This window comes from Solanum verrucosum, unplaced genomic scaffold, assembly GCF_900185275.1.
Source record: "Solanum verrucosum unplaced genomic scaffold, falcon-dt-bn FXZP01000277.1, whole genome shotgun sequence".
NCBI classification, from domain to species: Eukaryota; Viridiplantae; Streptophyta; class Magnoliopsida; order Solanales; family Solanaceae; genus Solanum; species Solanum verrucosum.
In genome coordinates this window covers 1,608,249-1,626,766 of record NW_026019945.1, presented here as the reverse complement: position 1 = coordinate 1,626,766, position 18,518 = coordinate 1,608,249, and the positions used below count along the sequence as shown (strand labels likewise).

Sequence of the window (18,518 nt, the reverse complement as noted above, 5' to 3'; positions counted from 1 at the left end):
ATTGCATATGTGTGTTGATGTTTAGTTAGCTTTTGGCTCATTTTTTTTTGGTGAGATTGAGCTAAAAAAAGAATTTTCGTACACGGACATTAATGCAAATTAATTAATGTAACAATACACAAAATATGGTCCTTTTTCGAACCCCACCTTATAATAGAAATTAATGCATTAAATTATTTATTATTTTTTTATAATATGATTCTTTTTCGAATCCCGATTTCCCGCCTATAACTGAAGTTAGTGCATTAGGCTATTTTTTTGTTTTGTTTTTTTTTTACAAAAAATACGTACATGCACTAACTAAAATTACTCTTAAATATGTTTGCCCTTAGAGTAATAAGATAATTTGCTTAACTTATATAGTGAGATTTTAAAAAAAAAACTCAAATGGTATTGTTATGATGAATATATATATATATATTAAAATACTATTTAAAATTTATACAACTTCCAAAAAATAAGTTATACAAATTAGGACAAATTGAATATATTTTTTGTGATATTATCTTATACTCGTATAAAAAAAGGTAAGAAATCCAGCTCTATTTATCTATTAATTATTACTTCTTCCATTTTATTTTTATATTATATGACAAACTTTTGACTTGCGAAATTTAAAAATGTAGATTTAACATAATGTGTCTATATTTTTTTAATATATATATATCATAGTGCGAAATTAAGAATATTATATAGAGAATATAACCACGTCAAAGTTAAATTTTTAAACGACATTCAATGCATTTGAATTCTTAGAAGTTGTATAGAATAATCTTTTAAATACCCCATTCTAAAAAATAATACTAATACAATTAACAGAATTAAAACGAATTAAATAACTTACAACACGAATAATATTATACAAATTTCCTTGTTTTGTCATAGATGTTAGTAGAATTATTATAGCAAGTTGATCTAGTAACTAGCGTTGAATTTCAAGGCTCAACCTTAGACATGTGTCGGAAACTACCATAGGGCTAGAGGGAACTTCTTAGTGAAGTGGTGAAATGCGTAGAGATCGAAAAGAACACCAACAACGAAAACATTTTGATGGGCCGATAAATGGGTTGGGCTTCATGTACACATGGCTATGTTGGCCCAAATTGTAATCCTTTCCTTCTCCTTTTTTTTTTTTTCTTCTTCGTATTATCAAATTGATTACTACAGTATACAGTTTTTACTTCTCTACTGTGTCTATCAATGGAGAAATTGAGGAAAATGGTGAACCAAATAGCCTATACACCACCGCAAGACAGGCTCCGTACACTTTCCACACTCCAATTCTCTCTCATCCCTCTTCTCTCACTAGCTTCCACTCTCTATGGCTTCGCTCTTCCTCTCCGCCATCGCCTTTACCATCTTGGTCTGCTTCATAAAGATAGGTAAACGACAACTCTAATTTCTAGCTGTATTTGGGTTTATTATGATTTTTTTCTAAGTGGGTATTTGTTTTTTATTGCTTTGATAGCTGTATTTGTTTTTTTTTTAAATTATGATTTTGTTGATTTGTTCTATGTGGGATTTTGTTTGCTTACCATATCTATGTAATCTCTTTGAACTGTAAGGTTGCCGGTGCCAGTGATTAGCGTTGGGAATTTAACTTGGGGAGGTAATGGGAAGACACCAATGGTTGAGTTTCTTGCAGTTTGGTTGGCTGCTCTTGGAAGTTCACCTCTTATACTAACAAGGGTACTCTGTTTTTTTTCCCATCGGTTTCATTATGTTTGATGGTGCTTGATTGAATATGGAATTGGAGATGTTAAGCACCCAAGGGTATGATCTTGTAGTTAATTAAGTGGGATGAGAACCATGAGGTCTCGGGAGGTAATAATAGTAGGTGATTTCTTCTCATCCGTCTAAGCCTTAGGAACATAGTTTACCTGTAGATGTGCTGATGGGAGGTAGAAGCTACCTATGGAGTAAGTCAAGGCCCGGACACCATAGTTATAAAAGAAATGTTAACTTGACTTGTATTATATTAGTGGCAGTAGAAGAAATATCAAAGTGGTAGTGAAATAGTTAAGACGTTATTATCTCTTTGTATTAGTCTCGTATATGACCTTGTGATGTTGTATTGTGGTCCAACATTAGTTACATAAATCTTCCAAGATTGGAAGAAATATTTTGAGCCTCTTATTTGGTTTGTTTTGGTGTTTGTTTGTGATATTCAGTTGTTTTTCTGATGTTGCTTTTTTCTCCTTTCTGATGTACTTTGGACCATTTTCGATTCCAATTCAACTGTTTATGAACACAAGGCTAGTGTTATGGAAAATGTTTTCCTTCTGTAGGGTTATGGTGGTGCAGATGAAGCAAAAATGCTCCAAAGGCATCTGGCTGGAACACCTGTGAAGATAGGCATAGGTGCAAACAGGGCCAATACAGCTGCCTGTTTTCTGAAAAGATATGGCCACATCACCCCTTGTAAGCACGGTGACAGTGATTTTGAGAAACATTTCTCTGATAACAAACAAGGAAATTGTTCTTATTCGGACCAAATCGGGGTTGCAATCCTAGACGATGGAATGCAGGTCTGCACCAAAACTGCATGTTAAGTTTTAATCACCTACTGATGAAACAGGAATTTTGTTGTTTATATTCAGAAAACTAATTCATTCTTCTTGGGTTGAGATTGTGTCCCATCATTTTTTGGAATAGGAGTATGTAACACCTCCCCTATTCCTATTGCTGTGCTTTATCACAGCCTCCTCCTTTTCTTTTCCTTTTGGATTGTAATTATTTGATCTTCCAAGAAATTCAAAATTGGATATTCTTCGTAGTTCAATCCTCAAGACTTTATTCTGGACCTAAAAGTGGCCTAGCTTCTTATTAGGGTTTCACAGTTAGGAGTTTGATTGTCTGCTCCTTTATGATACTTAATAGCCTAGAACCTTTACTCACGTTTTGTCAACTGTGGAAATCCGAAAGCAGCATATCAGTTTGTGGCGTGACATTGAGATTGTGATGGTGAATGCAATGATTCCATGGGGGAACCATCAGTTAATTCCACTTGGACCATTAAGGGAACCTTTGACCGCACTCACACGTGCAGATATAGTTGTAATCCATCATGCAGACATGGTATTAACACCCTTTTTCTTCTGTATATCTGAGACAACTTATTGATACTTGTGAAACATAACATTTGATTAGTAAAAATTAGAAAATCAAATAGGACCTCTGATATCCATTTAATTTGTTTGAGTTATGCAGGTCTCAAAAAAGGATGTGGAGGCCATAGCATCAGAAGTTCGAAAAGTAAAAAATTATCTTCCTATATTTTTGAGCAGACTGATGCCTTTATACTTTCTTAAAGCTGGCAACATGTCTTGTAAATTGGCTTTAATGGACATCCACAATACACTTGTCTTATGTGTCTCAGCAATTGGATCTGCTGATTCTTTTGTTGAGAGGATGAAGAAGGTACAGTTGTTGAGTTCTCTTGTTTGATACTCATACAACCTTCTATTTTCTACCTTTGCGTAGAAGTTTGGAGGTGGTTGAGTTTTTATTCAGCTTCTTTCATTGGTTTTATTACCACAAGTTTTTATTCTCTCTTTCGTTTAAAAAGTTGTTTACACTCCGCAGCTGGAACCTGCGTATGTTGATCGCCTGGACTTCAGTGACCATCATTTATTTCAAGCTAAGGTAGATGGCATCATATATTCTTGTTTGTCTTATCTTTTACTCGCCTGTTCGATCATATGACACCCATAGATCTGTCATCCACCTGTATTCTTTGAATTGGTGTTGGTGCTGGACATTTTCGTTCTCTTTATCTTTTTTCTTTTTTAAGAACTTAAGTTTTCACTTTGGTCCATATAATATGTTAGGATATTGACATGATCAGATTGAGACTTCGGAATCTTCAATCAGAGTTTGCTATGAAGCCTGTTGTTGTAGTAACAGAAAAGGTGAGTAGCTCTTGCAAAAAAGTATCATCTTTTTCTGTTTATTTGTTTCTTAGAAGGAGATTAATAAATAATCAAAACTCAGAAAAGGTGATTCTTTTTTCGTTTTTGTCTGTAAAGAGATAACGCTTGTCGAGTTTATATGCGCTGACATAAACAAGCTGGAAGAGTTAATATAGCCAACATATTTTACTTCAATTTTTACAGGATAAGAAAATTATATTCTGATACTAAGACAACTACATTTACCTCACTCTCTGTTACTTACATCTATAGCTTGTAGCAATCTGTGCAAAGAAATGGCCCAATCCTTCTGAGAATTGCTCATGTGGTAGATGTCACTGTTGTTATTAATAGGCTCATCAGACCGAGGTAGCCCTAAAATGCAAGGCACGAAAACCCCTCACTCTTCCTTGTCCTTCAATAACCATTCATCGCCTTCTTTTCTAGGTTTTGCTAACCTTATTCGATGCATTCTAGTCCTGTAATTTCTCTTTATCTTGGTGGAAAGATGCTATTAACTATCTCTCAACTTGATGGCTTTCTTAATTTATATCCTCCGAAAAAACATAGGCCATTAAATTTGTCCATCGCGACCTTCCTCTTCCTATTGAGAAACAATCGTTGGAGTTGGTAGTCAATTTTAATTTTAAGACTTGAGCTAGGTCAAACAACCTCAGAGATCTACGAGGTAGGGGTAAGCTTTGCGTACATTCTACCTTCCCTAAACTCCACTTGTGGGATTCGACATGTTATGTTATTATTATTGTTGTAAATTAAACTCTCATATATGTATAGTACGGTTCACGTACTAAGTAGCTAACAAATTATTGTAAATTTCTCATAATCACTACTCTTGATTTGGTAGGATTATGATAGAGCTCCGGAGGTTCTTAAGCATTTGGATCCATACGAAGTGTTGGTTCTTTGCTCCAGCTTGCAAATTCTACCTCATAATGGAAACACAGAAGATAGCTTTAAGAAGTGTCTGTGGCAGCATTTGGAAGTTAGCAACAAGGTGTAAAATATGGTATAAAACTTCTTTTGAAGATCATATTGAGGTGACACGATTGTACGAGGTCACAATTCACCTAACATGATCATCTCAGATGAGCTAGAAATGGGAGATCGGATGCAGGCAAAGTTCCTCCTAATCGTTGAGATGTACAGTCGACTTCCTCCCATTTGTAGGGGGTGGGGGAAGACCAAGTCAATTATTAATTTAAATTACGAATTTAGGGGTAAACATATCGCATCAACGCGTCGATGCGATGGTGCGATAGTAGGGTCTCAACTAACTGATTGTTGAAAACCCATCTAAAAATAGCATGAATTTCAACAAAGTGATCTGGAAATTGATTGATTTTTTGGATTACTATATAAAAATTAGAAGACTCCAAATTTCCCAAATATTAGATATTTCTATTTTTTCCCATTATGTACAGTGGGAATATAATAAGCCCATTTTGATGAAATTGAAATGTGAAATAACAAATATGAAAAGAGGAAGTGAGGCACCACCATATCTACGGTTCCATTGACCTGACGACAATGATAATATATTTAGTATGATTTTATAAGTTGGGTTGATTTAGGGAAACAGGAGACTTGTATACAGTCTTACTGTTATCTTAAGAACAAGATATATTATTTCTAATAGACCTTCAATTCAAGTAAAAAAATATATTAAAATTAAATAGGTAAAATAAATACAGTAATGAAGGAATCATATCGAAATGCTCCCGACATAGAGTAGAAAATAAGATTATTTCAACTTCAACTATAGAATACAGCTATATGATGGACCACTACTTACATTCCATTGTTCCAAATTTTTTTGGTCCCCTTTTTGGCTTCCTCTGTTTAAGAGAAGAAAGAATTAATATATTTTGACATTCTGTTATTATGGGGGGGAGCTAGCATGTGAAGTACGAGTTTAACGACAAAATTTAGTAATTTTTTTATTTTTTTTTATTTTTTTTGAGAAACATTAAGAAAAATAAAGTCTTTTATATCCATTAAGTTTGCAGAAATTTAAAGATTTTTTAAAAAAAATAATAATGCACATGATATTATGGAAAAATACCAAAAAAAAAGCATATATTTTAGACTACAAGACAATAATGAAGTGGGATACGTGTGGGACGGGTTCCTTGAGTTCTTAACTTTTTATAATTAATAAAATAATAATTAAAGGTTGGTATAAATGTTATAGATCCACAAAAAGGGCAAAGTAGTATTCTACTTTGATCTTTGAAGAACATGTCGGTGTGTTTATTTTTAACTTTTTATTTTTATTTTATATAGCAATCATTTCGTATTCAAAATTTATTGTCTAATTAATCTAAATTCACGCTACTTAAATTGTTTTTTTTCTCCATTATTATCCACTAAATTAAAGGAGCTTTTGATTTGGATCCAAAAACGTGTGAATGTGATTCACGAATCATCAACTTTACAAAATTCAATGAAAAGATTATTTATGTGCTCAATACGTTGGATGGGATAAATAAAAATATTTTATGAGATTATTTTATTTTATTTTCTATATGTGATAGTTATTTCATTATTTTAGTACAATAATAGAATAAAATAATCTAAAATTAACTAATACTTTTAAATCAAATATGAAATAAATTTAAGTTCAAATATTATTTTGAATTATTATCATTTATCTCACGCAATATGTAAAAGCTATGAACCCATCACTTCAAGTTTCATCTGACAATCACCCATTTGAAATATAAGTTTTTTTTCCCAAATAATATCATTTTCTTTTATTCAAATCGTAAACGATTATTTACTCCTTTTTTTTTTTGCATTTTCTAAATTTTAAAATATTTTTCAAAACAATAGTCTTACTTGGTGTAGAACTTGTTTACAAATTGACTAGAAGTAATAATGGATCTTCTTACACTTGAATTGACTCCACTAGTAACAAATAATATAATAGTAACACATTGATACGAAATTTATTCTATATGAAATTTAAGAAAATAAAGAAAAATATTTTAACTTTGTAATATCAAATCAAATATACATAGAAATTAGAATATGTGAAAATATTTTTCAATCTTTTAATCTTTAATATATCATATGATCTCTCGCACATAAAATATGACATCAATCACTATTTACTACCTCTGTATCCTAATTGTTTATTGCTTAATTATAATAAAACATATTGACTTGATATAAATACGAGTGTATATATGCAAGTTATATTTTCATATAAAGCGGCTCCGTCTTAGAAGGGCAATATATTAAAGATATGTGGCCATGAAAAAAAAAGCATATAATTTCTTATCACTCAAAAAAAAATAAAAATTCAACTCGTTCACACAATAACGTGTAGATTGGTTTTGCGTCTAATTCTCCTAGCTATAATAGACACCACTAACACCAATACTAAAATTCAATCTTTATAAATAGCTCCCATTTTTATCTAATTTTTTTCAGTGTAGTGGAAGAAATAGCCATTTATATTTTTTTTGGAAAATTTAATAATCAATGGCTATTTCTTCTTTTTTGAGTTTCTTTTTTTTGCTCATATGTTGTTTTAAAATATGTCAAGGACAATTAGTACCAGCAGCTTATATGTTTGGTGATTCTTTAATTGATGTTGGTAATAATAATCATATAGCTACCATTATTAAAGCTAATTTTCCTTATAATGGTCGTGATTTTCCTGGTGGACAACCTACTGGAAGATTTTGCAATGGCAAAAATACTGCTGATTTTATCGGTAAGTGTTCCCTCAATTGTCTTATTTTCACGTATGCTCACTGAATTTTATCCATAAAATGGCTATATTAAAGTAACGAACTTAATTTGGTCGTTATTTAGACTATTTCCATCTCCATTATTCTCGTTGTTCAAAATGTTATATATATATATTTTTTTTTAAATAATAAGTAAAATGATTTCTTCGATGAAAGCAGCGAAAATAAATTTCAAAAATGGCATTTCATACTTTTTTTTGGTACCGCAATGCCGAAATCATCTTTGGTTGTAAAATGGCACTATATATCACTAGCTCTTAGTGGGGGTACGTACTGTATATATTGTGCATGAAAAACCAACTCTTGGATGAATAAAATTGGCGGAGTCAGATAGGATCGAGGAGGGTTCAAATTTAGCAATTTTTTTTTTTATATATATATATATATTGCCGTTGAACCCTTGTTGATTACTTCATGTATTCACTTCTTTATACTTTTAATTGTTTAATAAAAATTCAGATTCCACCCGTAAAAACAAAAAATTAAAAGAAGGAATAGAGAAAAAAAGGAGAGAGAGGGAGATGGGAAATGTTTTTTTTTTTTGGCAATGAGCGATGAGAAGAGAACATATTTAAAGGTCCATTCATTTTAACGTGTATATATTCCTTTTATGGTATAAATGTTTGTCCAAATATAATATATATTTATATTTAAAAGTTCTTAATGTTGAATTACCTTTAACAACATGTTTTTATAATCATAATTAGTAATAGCATGACATGATTAAGATCAAACAAATTATATTTTTTAAGGTTACTTATAGTAGTAATTCTTTAATTAAATAATATATAGTATCATTAAAATAAAACACGACACATGGATTATTCTTTTTTGGAAGTGGAGTATTAATTCTATTTTGAGTGATGGAGCAAACTTTTAACTCTTTTTTTTTCTCTCTTTATTTGTTATAATATTATCTCCTCATTATTTTACGATATAATTATCTATTGTTTCCTTTACTTTAGTTGTGTTTTATTTGTTGTCTTGTTGTTGTTCTTCTCCTTTATTTCTAGCATGATTTAATTTCTTCATTACTGTATTTTCTTTTTATACTTGAGTTTGATATATATTTTACTTGAGTCGAAAGTCTATCAGAAACAATATCTTTATCTTCACAAGATTAAACTATAAGACTACATATACAATTTCCTCGATAAACCCCGCTTATGAGATTATAGTAAATTTGTTGTTGTTGTCGCTGCTACATCCACTATTTTGTTGTTATAGCTTTTGGAATTATGGATGCAAACTTTATTATTTATTTATTTAATATTTTTTGTAAAGTAACTAATTAATTTTTTTTGCATTTTAATTGTTTTGCAGCTGAGAAATTAGGAATACCAACACCTCCCCCATACTTGTCTGACAAGAACAATCAGTTTCTAAAAGGTGTAAGCTTTGCTTCTGGTGGAGCTGGAATCTTCAGGACCACCAATGGTGCATTAATTGTAAGACATATATATCCATCTTAGTTTTTGTATTTTTTTGGGGGATTTTATCTAGTCAGTATTCATATCGCGTAAGGTTTGTTAATGGAAAAAATATTCTTTATCGTGATCTTTGTGATTTCAAAATAAAAATTAAGAAATTTTATTTATCTCACTATAACTTTTTTTGATAACCGAGAAATCCGTCTGTGACCCGTCCTTTATCTCACCACAACTTTTATTGATTCCTTAATGTCTCTCGCCTTTATTTTACATTTCAGATAGTACATGAAACAAAAAATTAATTTTCAGGGACACGTTGAATTGAAAAATTAGCTTAAATTAAAAATAGAAAATAAAACAAAAAATTTATGCGGTGAACGTGGATCGAACACGTGACCTTCAGATCTTCAGTCTGACGCTCTCCCAACTGAGCTATCCCCGCTAGTTGCTTATATATTTTCTGTTATTTAATTTATTTAATTATTCTAACATATAAACACTTATTAGTGTAATTCTAATATATGGATTTTTTTATAGGATGTAATAAATAACAAGAAAATCTTCAAACTCGAATTCAAAATTTACAGCTGATTGAATTTAGATTAGAAGTTTATAATAATGAGTTCAGAACGTTATTAGTTCAATGAGCTTTTCAATACAATATATAAAATTTGAACTAAAATTACTGAATTTTGTCGAACTGATAATGCCATTCATGTACTAATTAACAACAATTTATTTTGTTTATTTGCAGAGTTTTGCGCTTCATATGTCTCAACAAGTACAGTTTTTCTCAGTGGTGCAACAAAGATTAGTGAAGCAATTAGGAGCTGATGCTGGAATGAAGCAATTATCAAAATCTCTATTTGTTGTTGTCATTGGAAGTAATGATATAATTAATTATTTTAAATCTGATTCAAAACTCCCAAAGACAAAAGCACCCCAACAATATGTTGATGAAATGGTCTCTACTCTACAAGGACAACTAAAGGTACATTTTCTTACAAACAATTTACTAGATTATAGCTTAAGAATTCGGCTGAATTTAGTAACTTAAAATATTTATTGTTAAATTTAGAATTCAGTAACTTAATAAGACTAAAATCTTCAATTTATAAGTTTTAAATTTTGACTTTGCCTCAATCTGTTTATCATATATAAACATAAAATTGATTGTTTTGATATATAGAGTATTCTACGACGTCCTTGAGGAATTGAAATTCTCGCTATTTGGTGTTGGAAATAGGAAAAACAAAATTTATAGGTAACTTTCAAGTTTATTGTCTCTGTCCAACCCATCCAACATCGTCCCCGAACCCCATCTCTTTGACCATTCCACCACCCTCCACCCCATTTCATCCTATTTTTTTAGGTAGCTTACATATAACTGTTTTTGAGATAATAATTCTTTTATTTACCAGACATAAAAAAAAAAAACACTTATTTTTTTCAAGTTTATTTAGAAAAAGAAACATTTTTCTTCGTAATAAACACACTGTGTCTTTTAACACACTTATTAGATACCTAACTCCTTTTCAATAAAAAAAAAAAACCAAAGTAACCAACTGACTGATCAATCTCAAAGATCTTATCGATAATTCGAAAACATATACAACTCTCATAAAAGACTCCTAATAGTCCACTTTTTTTTTCTATTTAATTTAAATTGTTTTGTACTCATTTCATCCACTAACTAATAGGATTTTTTTTTTGGATTTCAGCAATTATATGGACTAGGTGCAAGAAAATTTGTGATAACAGCAATAGGATCAGTTGGATGCATGCCATTACTAAGATTTCAAAGTGCAAATAATTCAAATGAATGCTTCCAACAAGCTAATTTTTGGGCAGACAAATATAACCAACAACTTCAAACTATGCTTAAAGGATTGAAGGCTGAGCTTAAAGATATCAATTACTCATTTATCGACACATACGCTTTGTTGCTTGATATCGTCCAGAATCCAGCTATTCACGGTAAATTCTCGATTTCAATAACTCATTTTTCTTCTCTCACAGAGATAAATTCAAAATTTTAAGTTTAACGCGTTGTGAAATACTATCCATTATAGTTTACGTACATATATAAACTTACAAAAGAAGCGGATTTTGAACATAGAATAATGTCACATGGAATGATTTTAGTATAAGAGATATTTGTACATTTTATCCCTCAGATTTCGATAAATTCTTATTTTTGGTCCTTCTGGTATTTCACTAAACATATTTCACCTTGAATGAATTTATATGTGAGCTTTTTACCCCTTTACATAGAAAATATACTATATTCAGATTCTATTTACAACTATATTATCATCAAATATAAAGTGATTGTATTAATTAATTAGAGATAATACATAAATAGTCACAAGCAGAATTATAAAAAGTATACATTTCAAACTCAATGAAAGTTAAATGTACATGTTGCTTAATCAAATTTTACAAGGACAAAAATTCATAATTTATCAATATTTCAGGGACTAAAATCGCAAACTTACTTACTTAGAAATATATACACTTGTGAAATTATCATATAGCCGATTTCAAATGCTCTTTTAGTTATACAAAACTTATTTCACAATCTGTCGTTAATGATATTTAAATATTGAGAAAAGACATAAAGTCACTATTGAAATTGTCCCAAATTTACAAAAAAAAACACCTTAACTTTGCAACCGTCCTATTACCTCACTAAACAATTATGAACTGATATTATTATACCATTTTTTTATCAGCCCCAAATTTTAAGAAGCAAGTGTGTTCACACACCAATTGATCGTTATTCTTTATCATTTTTTTCCAGGTTTTACTGAAGTGAAATCTGCTTGTTGTGGACTTGGAAGACTAAAAGCTACAGTCCCTTGCACCCCAGTTGCTCTTGTCTGTCCCAATAGAAATAAGTATGTTTTTTGGGATAGATACCATCCAACTGAAGCTACTGATCGTTTAATTATCGACACAACTTTTGATGGAAACAACAAATATATTTTTCCACTAAATGTGAAACAACTTATTGCCTTGTAATTTTGCATATTTTGAGCATAGAAACAAAAAAAAAAACAAAAAAAAAAACACCAAGGTAACTTTGTAGACAGGTTTTTGTCTATATACATTTGAATTATACTTTTTGTTGTAATCAATTTCTTGCAAATATCTAAAGTGAAAGTTTTTGTATTATTCTCTCTGTCTCAAATTATTTATCGTTTTAACAGTTCAAGCTGATTTTTAGTGATAATTGTTCTTGAAGACTATTAACATCTCAATAAAGTGAAAATATTTTAAGAATAGATTATATCGTAAGTCTAAAATGAGGGTAAAATAGTAAAAAATGACTCATAAGCAATGTTTTCTCGAGGAGTGTGTAAAAGAGAAGTACGACGAATGATTAAAGACCGAGGGGGGTGTATTTTTGAGAGATGATCTTGTTATTTTATTTATTGCTAATGCTATCAATTTCGAAATTGGATAATGGAGTTTGATTAATTTTAACAAGAGCATCAAGGAATATAATGGGATAGATGAATGTTCATGTTCATAAACAAAATTAAATATCGAATTCAAAATACTAAAAATAGAGAAATTCTTGATGTGAAACGCTTCCTCCATTAGTCATGAGCCCCAAGCGATGAGTGTGGATCGAACACATTAGGTAAGAGTTGAGATTGTATTAGGTGGTTTTCAAAAAAAAAAACATTGAAATTATAATAGATGATCTTGAACTTTTTGACCTTGCTTGTTTCGTGAGGAAACTTCAAGTTTAACATATTTGGCCATTTGAGCTTGAATGCTTGACCATGTATAAATAGGGGTCAAAAGTTTAAAATCACCCATTTTTAAGATCATTCGATATATTTTCCAGCCTTAGAGACAGATGGTCTTGAACTTTGATCTAGCTCGCCTTTAGAAGAAAAAAAAATCCAAGTTTAACAAGTTTTGATGTTTGGCCACATAATAAATCAACAACATGTCAATGTGACACAAACTATAAAATAAAACTGAATCAAAGAAAAACATAAAAATAATGCGGTGAACGTGGATCGAACACGTGACCTTCAGATCTTCAGTCTGACGCTCTCCCAACTGAGCTATCCCCGCTTGATGTTTACTTAATATCAACTATTTTATATTATCTTCATAAACATCAAACAACTAAACATTTTATATTTTTTTCCCATTACGCATAAGTCATAACAAGTCTTTATCTTTGCATCTCTTGTTTGACTTTATGTCAAAATATAGCAAATAAATACTAGCACTATGATTTGACTTTATGTCTTGTACGTAACAAAATTAAATAACACGACAAGCAATTAGCTTAGGATACACGAAAAATAATTAGTTAAATATGACAAACATCCAAACGTAAGAAAAAGACTACTTAAAAATATCTGATTGAGTTGTTAATTTCTTGTTACTAAGCTGTTTAGTAAGCTAACCCAAATTAGAAGTTTTATTCTAACGAATTCAATAATAATAAAAAGTTTAAGTTATATATATTGTTATTATAAACATTACGTTACGTAAAGGACGTTTAAAGGTAGTACTCAATACAAATTGAGATTTCTTTATACTGACAGTGCATATAACTTAAACTCATGAAAGAAAAAACGCATAATATTTTGAGATTCTCATGATTTCATTTTAATTTTTTGTTTCATGTTTTGACTGTTGACTAGAATGTATTGCATTTAATGGTAACTTAATTATTTTTTTACTCTTTCTAGGATTTTTTAATATGAATAATTACTCTTGTTGATAATGACATTAAATTAAACACAACTTCAATATAAATTGTCTATTGTCTAACTTCATATTTAATTTGGAGTTGAACAAGATCAATGGCTTCTACCAAAACTAAATTGCTAAATTCATGTGTTTTAATAATTGCAGTTTTATTAATTTTGCAATTTAATATGTCAAGAGCACAAAAGGTGACAGCCATGTAATATAACTTAAACTCATGAAAGAAAAAACACATAATATTTTGAGATTCTCATGATTTCATTTTAATTTTTTGTTTCGTGTTTTGACTGTTGACTAGATTGCATTGCATTTAATGGTAATTTAATTATTTTTTGACTCTATCTAGGATTTTTTAATATAAATAATTACTCTTGTTGATAATGACATTAAATTAAACACAACTTCAATATAAATTGTCTATTGTCTAACTTCATATTTAATTTGGAGTTGAACAAGATCAATGGCTTCTACCAAAACTAAATTGTTAAATTCATGTGTTTTAATAATTGCAATTTTATTAATTTTGCAATTTAATATGTCAAGAGCACAAAAGGTGCCAGCCATGTATGTGTTTGGTGATTCTTTAGTAGATGTTGGGAATAATAATTATTTGGAGACATTTTTCAGAGCAAATTTTCTTTTTAATGGAATTGATTTCCCTGGTGGCAAACCAACAGGAAGATTTAACAATGGGAAAAATGCAGCTGACTTTATTGGTAAATATTATTTTCTTCGTCTATTTTTATTTTTTCAGTATCCATGGCTTGATATGCGTCTTAACGAATGATAAATCAAATGATAATTTTATTATATCATCTTTTAAATATGATAGATTCAATCTTTTGAGAGATGATCGTAGTCTACTGTTAATAGTAAAAGTAAATTATGAACTAAGTGATGAATTATCTTTTGATTTTTAAAACTGAATAAGTAAAAAATAGACGTCTATTTTTAGTTGGATAGACAATTAAAATTAACGGCGAGAGTAGTTTCAGTCCCAACTCTCAAGTATTAATCGTTATGATAAAATTAAATTTGTTTTTATAATATTCAACGTTTTAAAATAGTAAAAGGCATATATTATTACTCTGTTTCCCTAATTTACTTTGATTGCTTTAATTAACAAAATGGTATTTAAGTGAAACACTAATTTAAGAGAGAGAAAAAGGCAATTTTAGATGAATAGTGTTATTAGTTAAGGTTATTAAGAGACGAGAAGAATATGAAGCCTTGGTTTGATTAAGATTTTAAAGTTGAAATTTGAAATTAAAAAAATTTAGTTTTTGAAATTTGAAGTTTCGTTTGAACATACACTTATTTGGAAGAAATTTTACGAATGGAAGTCCCAAAATCCAAAGAAATTGATTGGTCAAATAGATATTTGAAGATACATTTTCAAAATCTGATCTAAAATCTATGGTCAAACGCCAGCGAACAGACAGAGGCTCGGAAAGGTTGATAATATGAAGTGATACTAATATAATAGAACTTAAGTGAAATCTGAGTGATTTCATGATCAGAAAAATGAAAATTTATAATAATATTAATTGTAATTATGCTATAATTTCAATAATCTTGTATGTAATTAGCTTATCATTAATTTAAAATGTGATATGTGGGAACTTAATTTGTTCGTTTTTAAATGACAGCTGAAAATGTTGGTTTACCTACACCACCACCGTATCTTTCCGATTCCAACAAGAATAACCTCTTTCTACAAGGTGTAAGCTTTGCCTCAGGAGGAGCTGGAATTTTAAATAGCACCAATGATCATCCTTATGTAAGAACATATTTATTCAATTTTATTTTATTTTATACTATGACATTATTATTGGAAGATTTCAATTTTCTCTCATAGATTATAATTTTTTCAAACTTCTTCGTTAATAAACCCCTATATACATTTTTCTTTTTCGTAGTTCATAAATTTATGGAATTTATTTTAAGAAAGAAAATCGTTTGATTTCATATTGAAAATGATATGCTTGATTGATGACTTGTATTTCAAATTTAGGCATTTAAAAAAAATATTAAGTAAGTGCTTATATTTTGAAACATTAAGAGGAGTACGTTTGTGTTTTCTCTTTATGTTATATTATATGCCGTTTTCTAGTTTCTATAATCACATTTTGCTATATATAACAATAAAAAAAAAATAGTCAGACAAATGACATTGTTATAAAGAAATTTAATTGTATTGTATACTAGCGTCGTGTTTAACTTTTGTAATGAGTTTTTTTTTCTTTGTGATAGAATGGCACCATTTACCTCTCAAAACAAGTTGGGTATTTCTATGAAGTGCAACAAAGGTTGATTAAAAAGATGGGGGAAAGTGCAGCAAAAGAGCACTTGACAAATTCTCTATTTGCTATTGTTATTGGAAGCAATGATTTATTCAACTATTTCAGCTCAAAATCCAAAATCCATCTCACAAAATCACCACAAGAGTACATTGATTTAATGCTATCCACCTTATCGAACCAACTAATGGTAAGTTCTAGCTTCAGATTTAGCACTTAAAGTTTATGATTCTTATAACGATTGCAGATAAATTGAGTTTACAATCAAATATTTCTAAGCTTGTGAACCTATATGTGTTGCTCATGATCTACCATCGTGAACAACAAGAAAAAATGATATAACATATATAAATATGCTTGATATGAAGAAAGTCATTTTTCAGTCATTTGTTGTATTTGGTTATGGAAGAAAATGTTTTTCATCAAAAAAAGGAAAATGTACATACTATAGGCGGAAGTCATTTTTGTTGTAACTATAATGTTTAATTTGTAATTTCATATTACTTACTCTAACACTATAGACATTATTATTACTCTTTATTATTCAAAAATTCCACCAATGTGCTAATATCATTACTAATCTTTTCTTGCAGAAAATTACTCCATTCATCAACCAAACACCAAAAAAAAAAAAAAAAAAAAAAAATCAAAAAATTGAATATTTTTCAAAAAAAAAAAATCTTCAAAAATGACTTATGTTATACCAAACATATTTTATAACATATTCTTCTTTTTTTTGTTAGGTATGTTAATCATGTAACATAATCACGTAAATAATTATTATGTATGTCTAATCATTGAATATTACTTCTTATAACTCCTTACATAACATAAGTTTAATGCATCTGACTGTCTTTTTATTAATTTGATTTCAGCAAATACAAGGTTTGGGTGGACGTAAATATTTGATTGTTGGGATAGGACCATTAGGGTGCACTCCATCGCAAAGGCTTCGAAATTCTTCAGAGAATTGTTACGATGAGGCTAACAATTTGGCCACCATTTATAATAAAGCTCTACAATCAATGTTGCTAAAATTGAAGTCAAATCTCAAGGAACATTTCAACTATTCCTACTTCAACATCTACGATTTCTTGATTGATCTCATCCAAAATCCAACAACATATGGTATGATTACAATAACTTCATTTTTTCAATATTTGTCTTTTTTTTATTGGAGCTTGCCTCGACTAATTCAGATAAGTGTCATATAAGACACATTTACGAAGAAGTGTTTTTGTTGGGATATTTTTTGATACCTAGAGATGTAATCTGATATATCTAATTAAGACTTAAAAATGAAATGATCTTATCTATCCTACCATAACCTTCTGTGATTGACTAGCTTTTGTTATTAATATGCATTCTAACTCAACCTTCTATGATTTCTTTGTTGACCTCATACAAAATCCTACAAAATATGGTATTATTGCAATTTACAATAAGATCTTTTTTCTAATATTTTGTTTTTTCTTTTGGTTTTCGATCGGGGCTTGCCTTGACTAATTCAATCAGATATCCGTCGTGTAAGATACATATAAGGAGAAGTGTTCTTTAATTACTAGGTTTTTTTTTTCCGATTCCAAGGCTCAAATCTAAGAGCTCTGGTTAAGACTTAAGGGTGAAGTAATTTTATCCATCCTACCACAACCTTCAATGATTTAGTTTTTGTTATTATGCATTCTAGCCTTCAAGTGTGGTCTCGAAAGCATAGAATGTATGCACGTCTTACTTCTACGTACCTTACCATATATTGCAAATCTCTTATAAATATGTTTTATTTTTCAGGTTTTCTTGAGGTTAAATCTGCTTGTTGTGGGATAGGGAGATTATATGCTGAAGGTCCTTGTATTCCTATTTCAACATATTGTCCCAACAGGAGTGATCACATTTTCTGGGATGAAGTTCATCCTACAGAAGCAACAACAAAAATTCTTGTTAATACTCTTTTCAATAATACAAAACAATATGTAACCTCAATGAATTTAGTCAATTTACTTGCTTTGTAGAATAGGGTTAATTATCTACATAGTGCAAGCAATTGCTTTGTCATGTAGTAGCTTATCCAAAAAATATATTTAAAACAATATAAATAAATCGACTTATTTTGAAAGATGTTATTTTTGTCAGAATTCTTTGGAGAGTGGTTGTTTGTATTTGACTAATCAATTTTAAAAGTATCATGATCAATATAAGCGCAACAATTTGTTCCTGACCAAGCTTTCAAAAAAGTGCACTTTATCGAGAAACTACTTTTTTCAACTTCTAAACTATTTAAAAATACGTTTTTTTTTTTCTTTTTAAGAGTTTAATAAAGCACTATACTTTTCTAAAATAAATATTTTTAACTTTTGA

At 29.7% G+C, this 18,518-nt stretch overlaps 3 protein-coding genes and 2 non-coding genes across 6 annotated transcripts; 3 read left to right on the top strand and 2 right to left on the bottom strand.

Moving 5' to 3' along the window:
* The first annotated feature begins 1,189 nt into the window (after positions 1-1,189).
* LOC125839766 (probable tetraacyldisaccharide 4'-kinase, mitochondrial) lies at positions 1,190-5,080 on the top strand. 2 transcript variants are annotated; one of them, XM_049518770.1, is made up of 8 exons: positions 1,190-1,382; positions 1,566-1,689; positions 2,289-2,528; positions 2,929-3,078; positions 3,211-3,420; positions 3,586-3,645; positions 3,831-3,911; positions 4,777-5,080. In XM_049518770.1, the coding sequence occupies exons 1-8, from the start codon at positions 1,201-1,203 to the stop codon at positions 4,930-4,932; spliced, it is 1,203 nt and encodes a 400-aa protein (XP_049374727.1). In that variant the 5' UTR covers positions 1,190-1,200; the 3' UTR covers positions 4,933-5,080. The 2 variants fall into 2 exon arrangements, with proteins under 2 accessions (XP_049374727.1, XP_049374734.1); XM_049518777.1 differs by lacking the exon at positions 4,777-5,080 and adding an exon at positions 4,185-4,309.
* A 2,285-nt stretch (positions 5,081-7,365) lies between these two features.
* On the top strand, positions 7,366-12,297 carry LOC125839796 (GDSL esterase/lipase At5g55050-like). Its single transcript, XM_049518799.1, has 5 exons — positions 7,366-7,653; positions 9,014-9,138; positions 9,875-10,111; positions 10,842-11,097; positions 11,924-12,297. Exons 1-5 carry the CDS (start codon positions 7,419-7,421, stop codon positions 12,142-12,144), a joined length of 1,074 nt encoding a protein of 357 aa, XP_049374756.1. The 5' UTR covers positions 7,366-7,418; the 3' UTR covers positions 12,145-12,297.
* Positions 9,490-9,562, bottom strand: TRNAF-GAA (transfer RNA phenylalanine (anticodon GAA)). Its single transcript has one exon. It is a non-coding gene; the product is annotated as a tRNA-Phe (tRNA).
* An 845-nt stretch (positions 12,298-13,142) lies between the features above and the next one.
* TRNAF-GAA (transfer RNA phenylalanine (anticodon GAA)) lies at positions 13,143-13,215 on the bottom strand. The gene has a single exon. It is a non-coding gene; the product is annotated as a tRNA-Phe (tRNA).
* Positions 13,216-14,323: 1,108 nt separating this feature from the next.
* On the top strand, positions 14,324-18,172 carry LOC125839816 (GDSL esterase/lipase At5g55050). The gene is made up of 5 exons (XM_049518822.1): positions 14,324-14,579; positions 15,513-15,643; positions 16,117-16,353; positions 17,039-17,291; positions 17,952-18,172. The coding sequence occupies exons 1-5, from the start codon at positions 14,324-14,326 to the stop codon at positions 18,170-18,172; spliced, it is 1,098 nt and encodes a 365-aa protein (XP_049374779.1).
* Positions 18,173-18,518: the final 346 nt, after the last annotated feature.

Excerpts from the sequence above, each read along its gene's own strand:
- LOC125839796 (XM_049518799.1), top strand. The coding sequence starts at position 7,419 with ATGGCTATTTCTTCTTTTTTGAGTTTCTTTTTTTTGCTCATATGTTGT. Across the intron at positions 10,112-10,841 it reads CTCTACAAGGACAACTAAAG|CAATTATATGGACTAGGTGC; the intron begins GTACATTTTCTT and ends TTTGGATTTCAG. Across the intron at positions 11,098-11,923 it reads CCAGAATCCAGCTATTCACG|GTTTTACTGAAGTGAAATCT; the intron begins GTAAATTCTCGA and ends ATTTTTTTCCAG.
- LOC125839766 (XM_049518770.1), top strand. The coding sequence starts at position 1,201 with ATGGAGAAATTGAGGAAAATGGTGAACCAAATAGCCTATACACCACCG. Across the intron at positions 1,383-1,565 it reads GGTCTGCTTCATAAAGATAG|GTTGCCGGTGCCAGTGATTA; the intron begins GTAAACGACAAC and ends TTGAACTGTAAG. Across the intron at positions 3,912-4,776 it reads TTGTTGTAGTAACAGAAAAG|GATTATGATAGAGCTCCGGA; the intron begins GTGAGTAGCTCT and ends TTGATTTGGTAG.
- LOC125839816 (XM_049518822.1), top strand. The coding sequence starts at position 14,324 with ATGGCTTCTACCAAAACTAAATTGTTAAATTCATGTGTTTTAATAATT. Across the intron at positions 15,644-16,116 it reads GCACCAATGATCATCCTTAT|AATGGCACCATTTACCTCTC; the intron begins GTAAGAACATAT and ends TCTTTGTGATAG. Across the intron at positions 16,354-17,038 it reads CCTTATCGAACCAACTAATG|CAAATACAAGGTTTGGGTGG; the intron begins GTAAGTTCTAGC and ends ATTTGATTTCAG.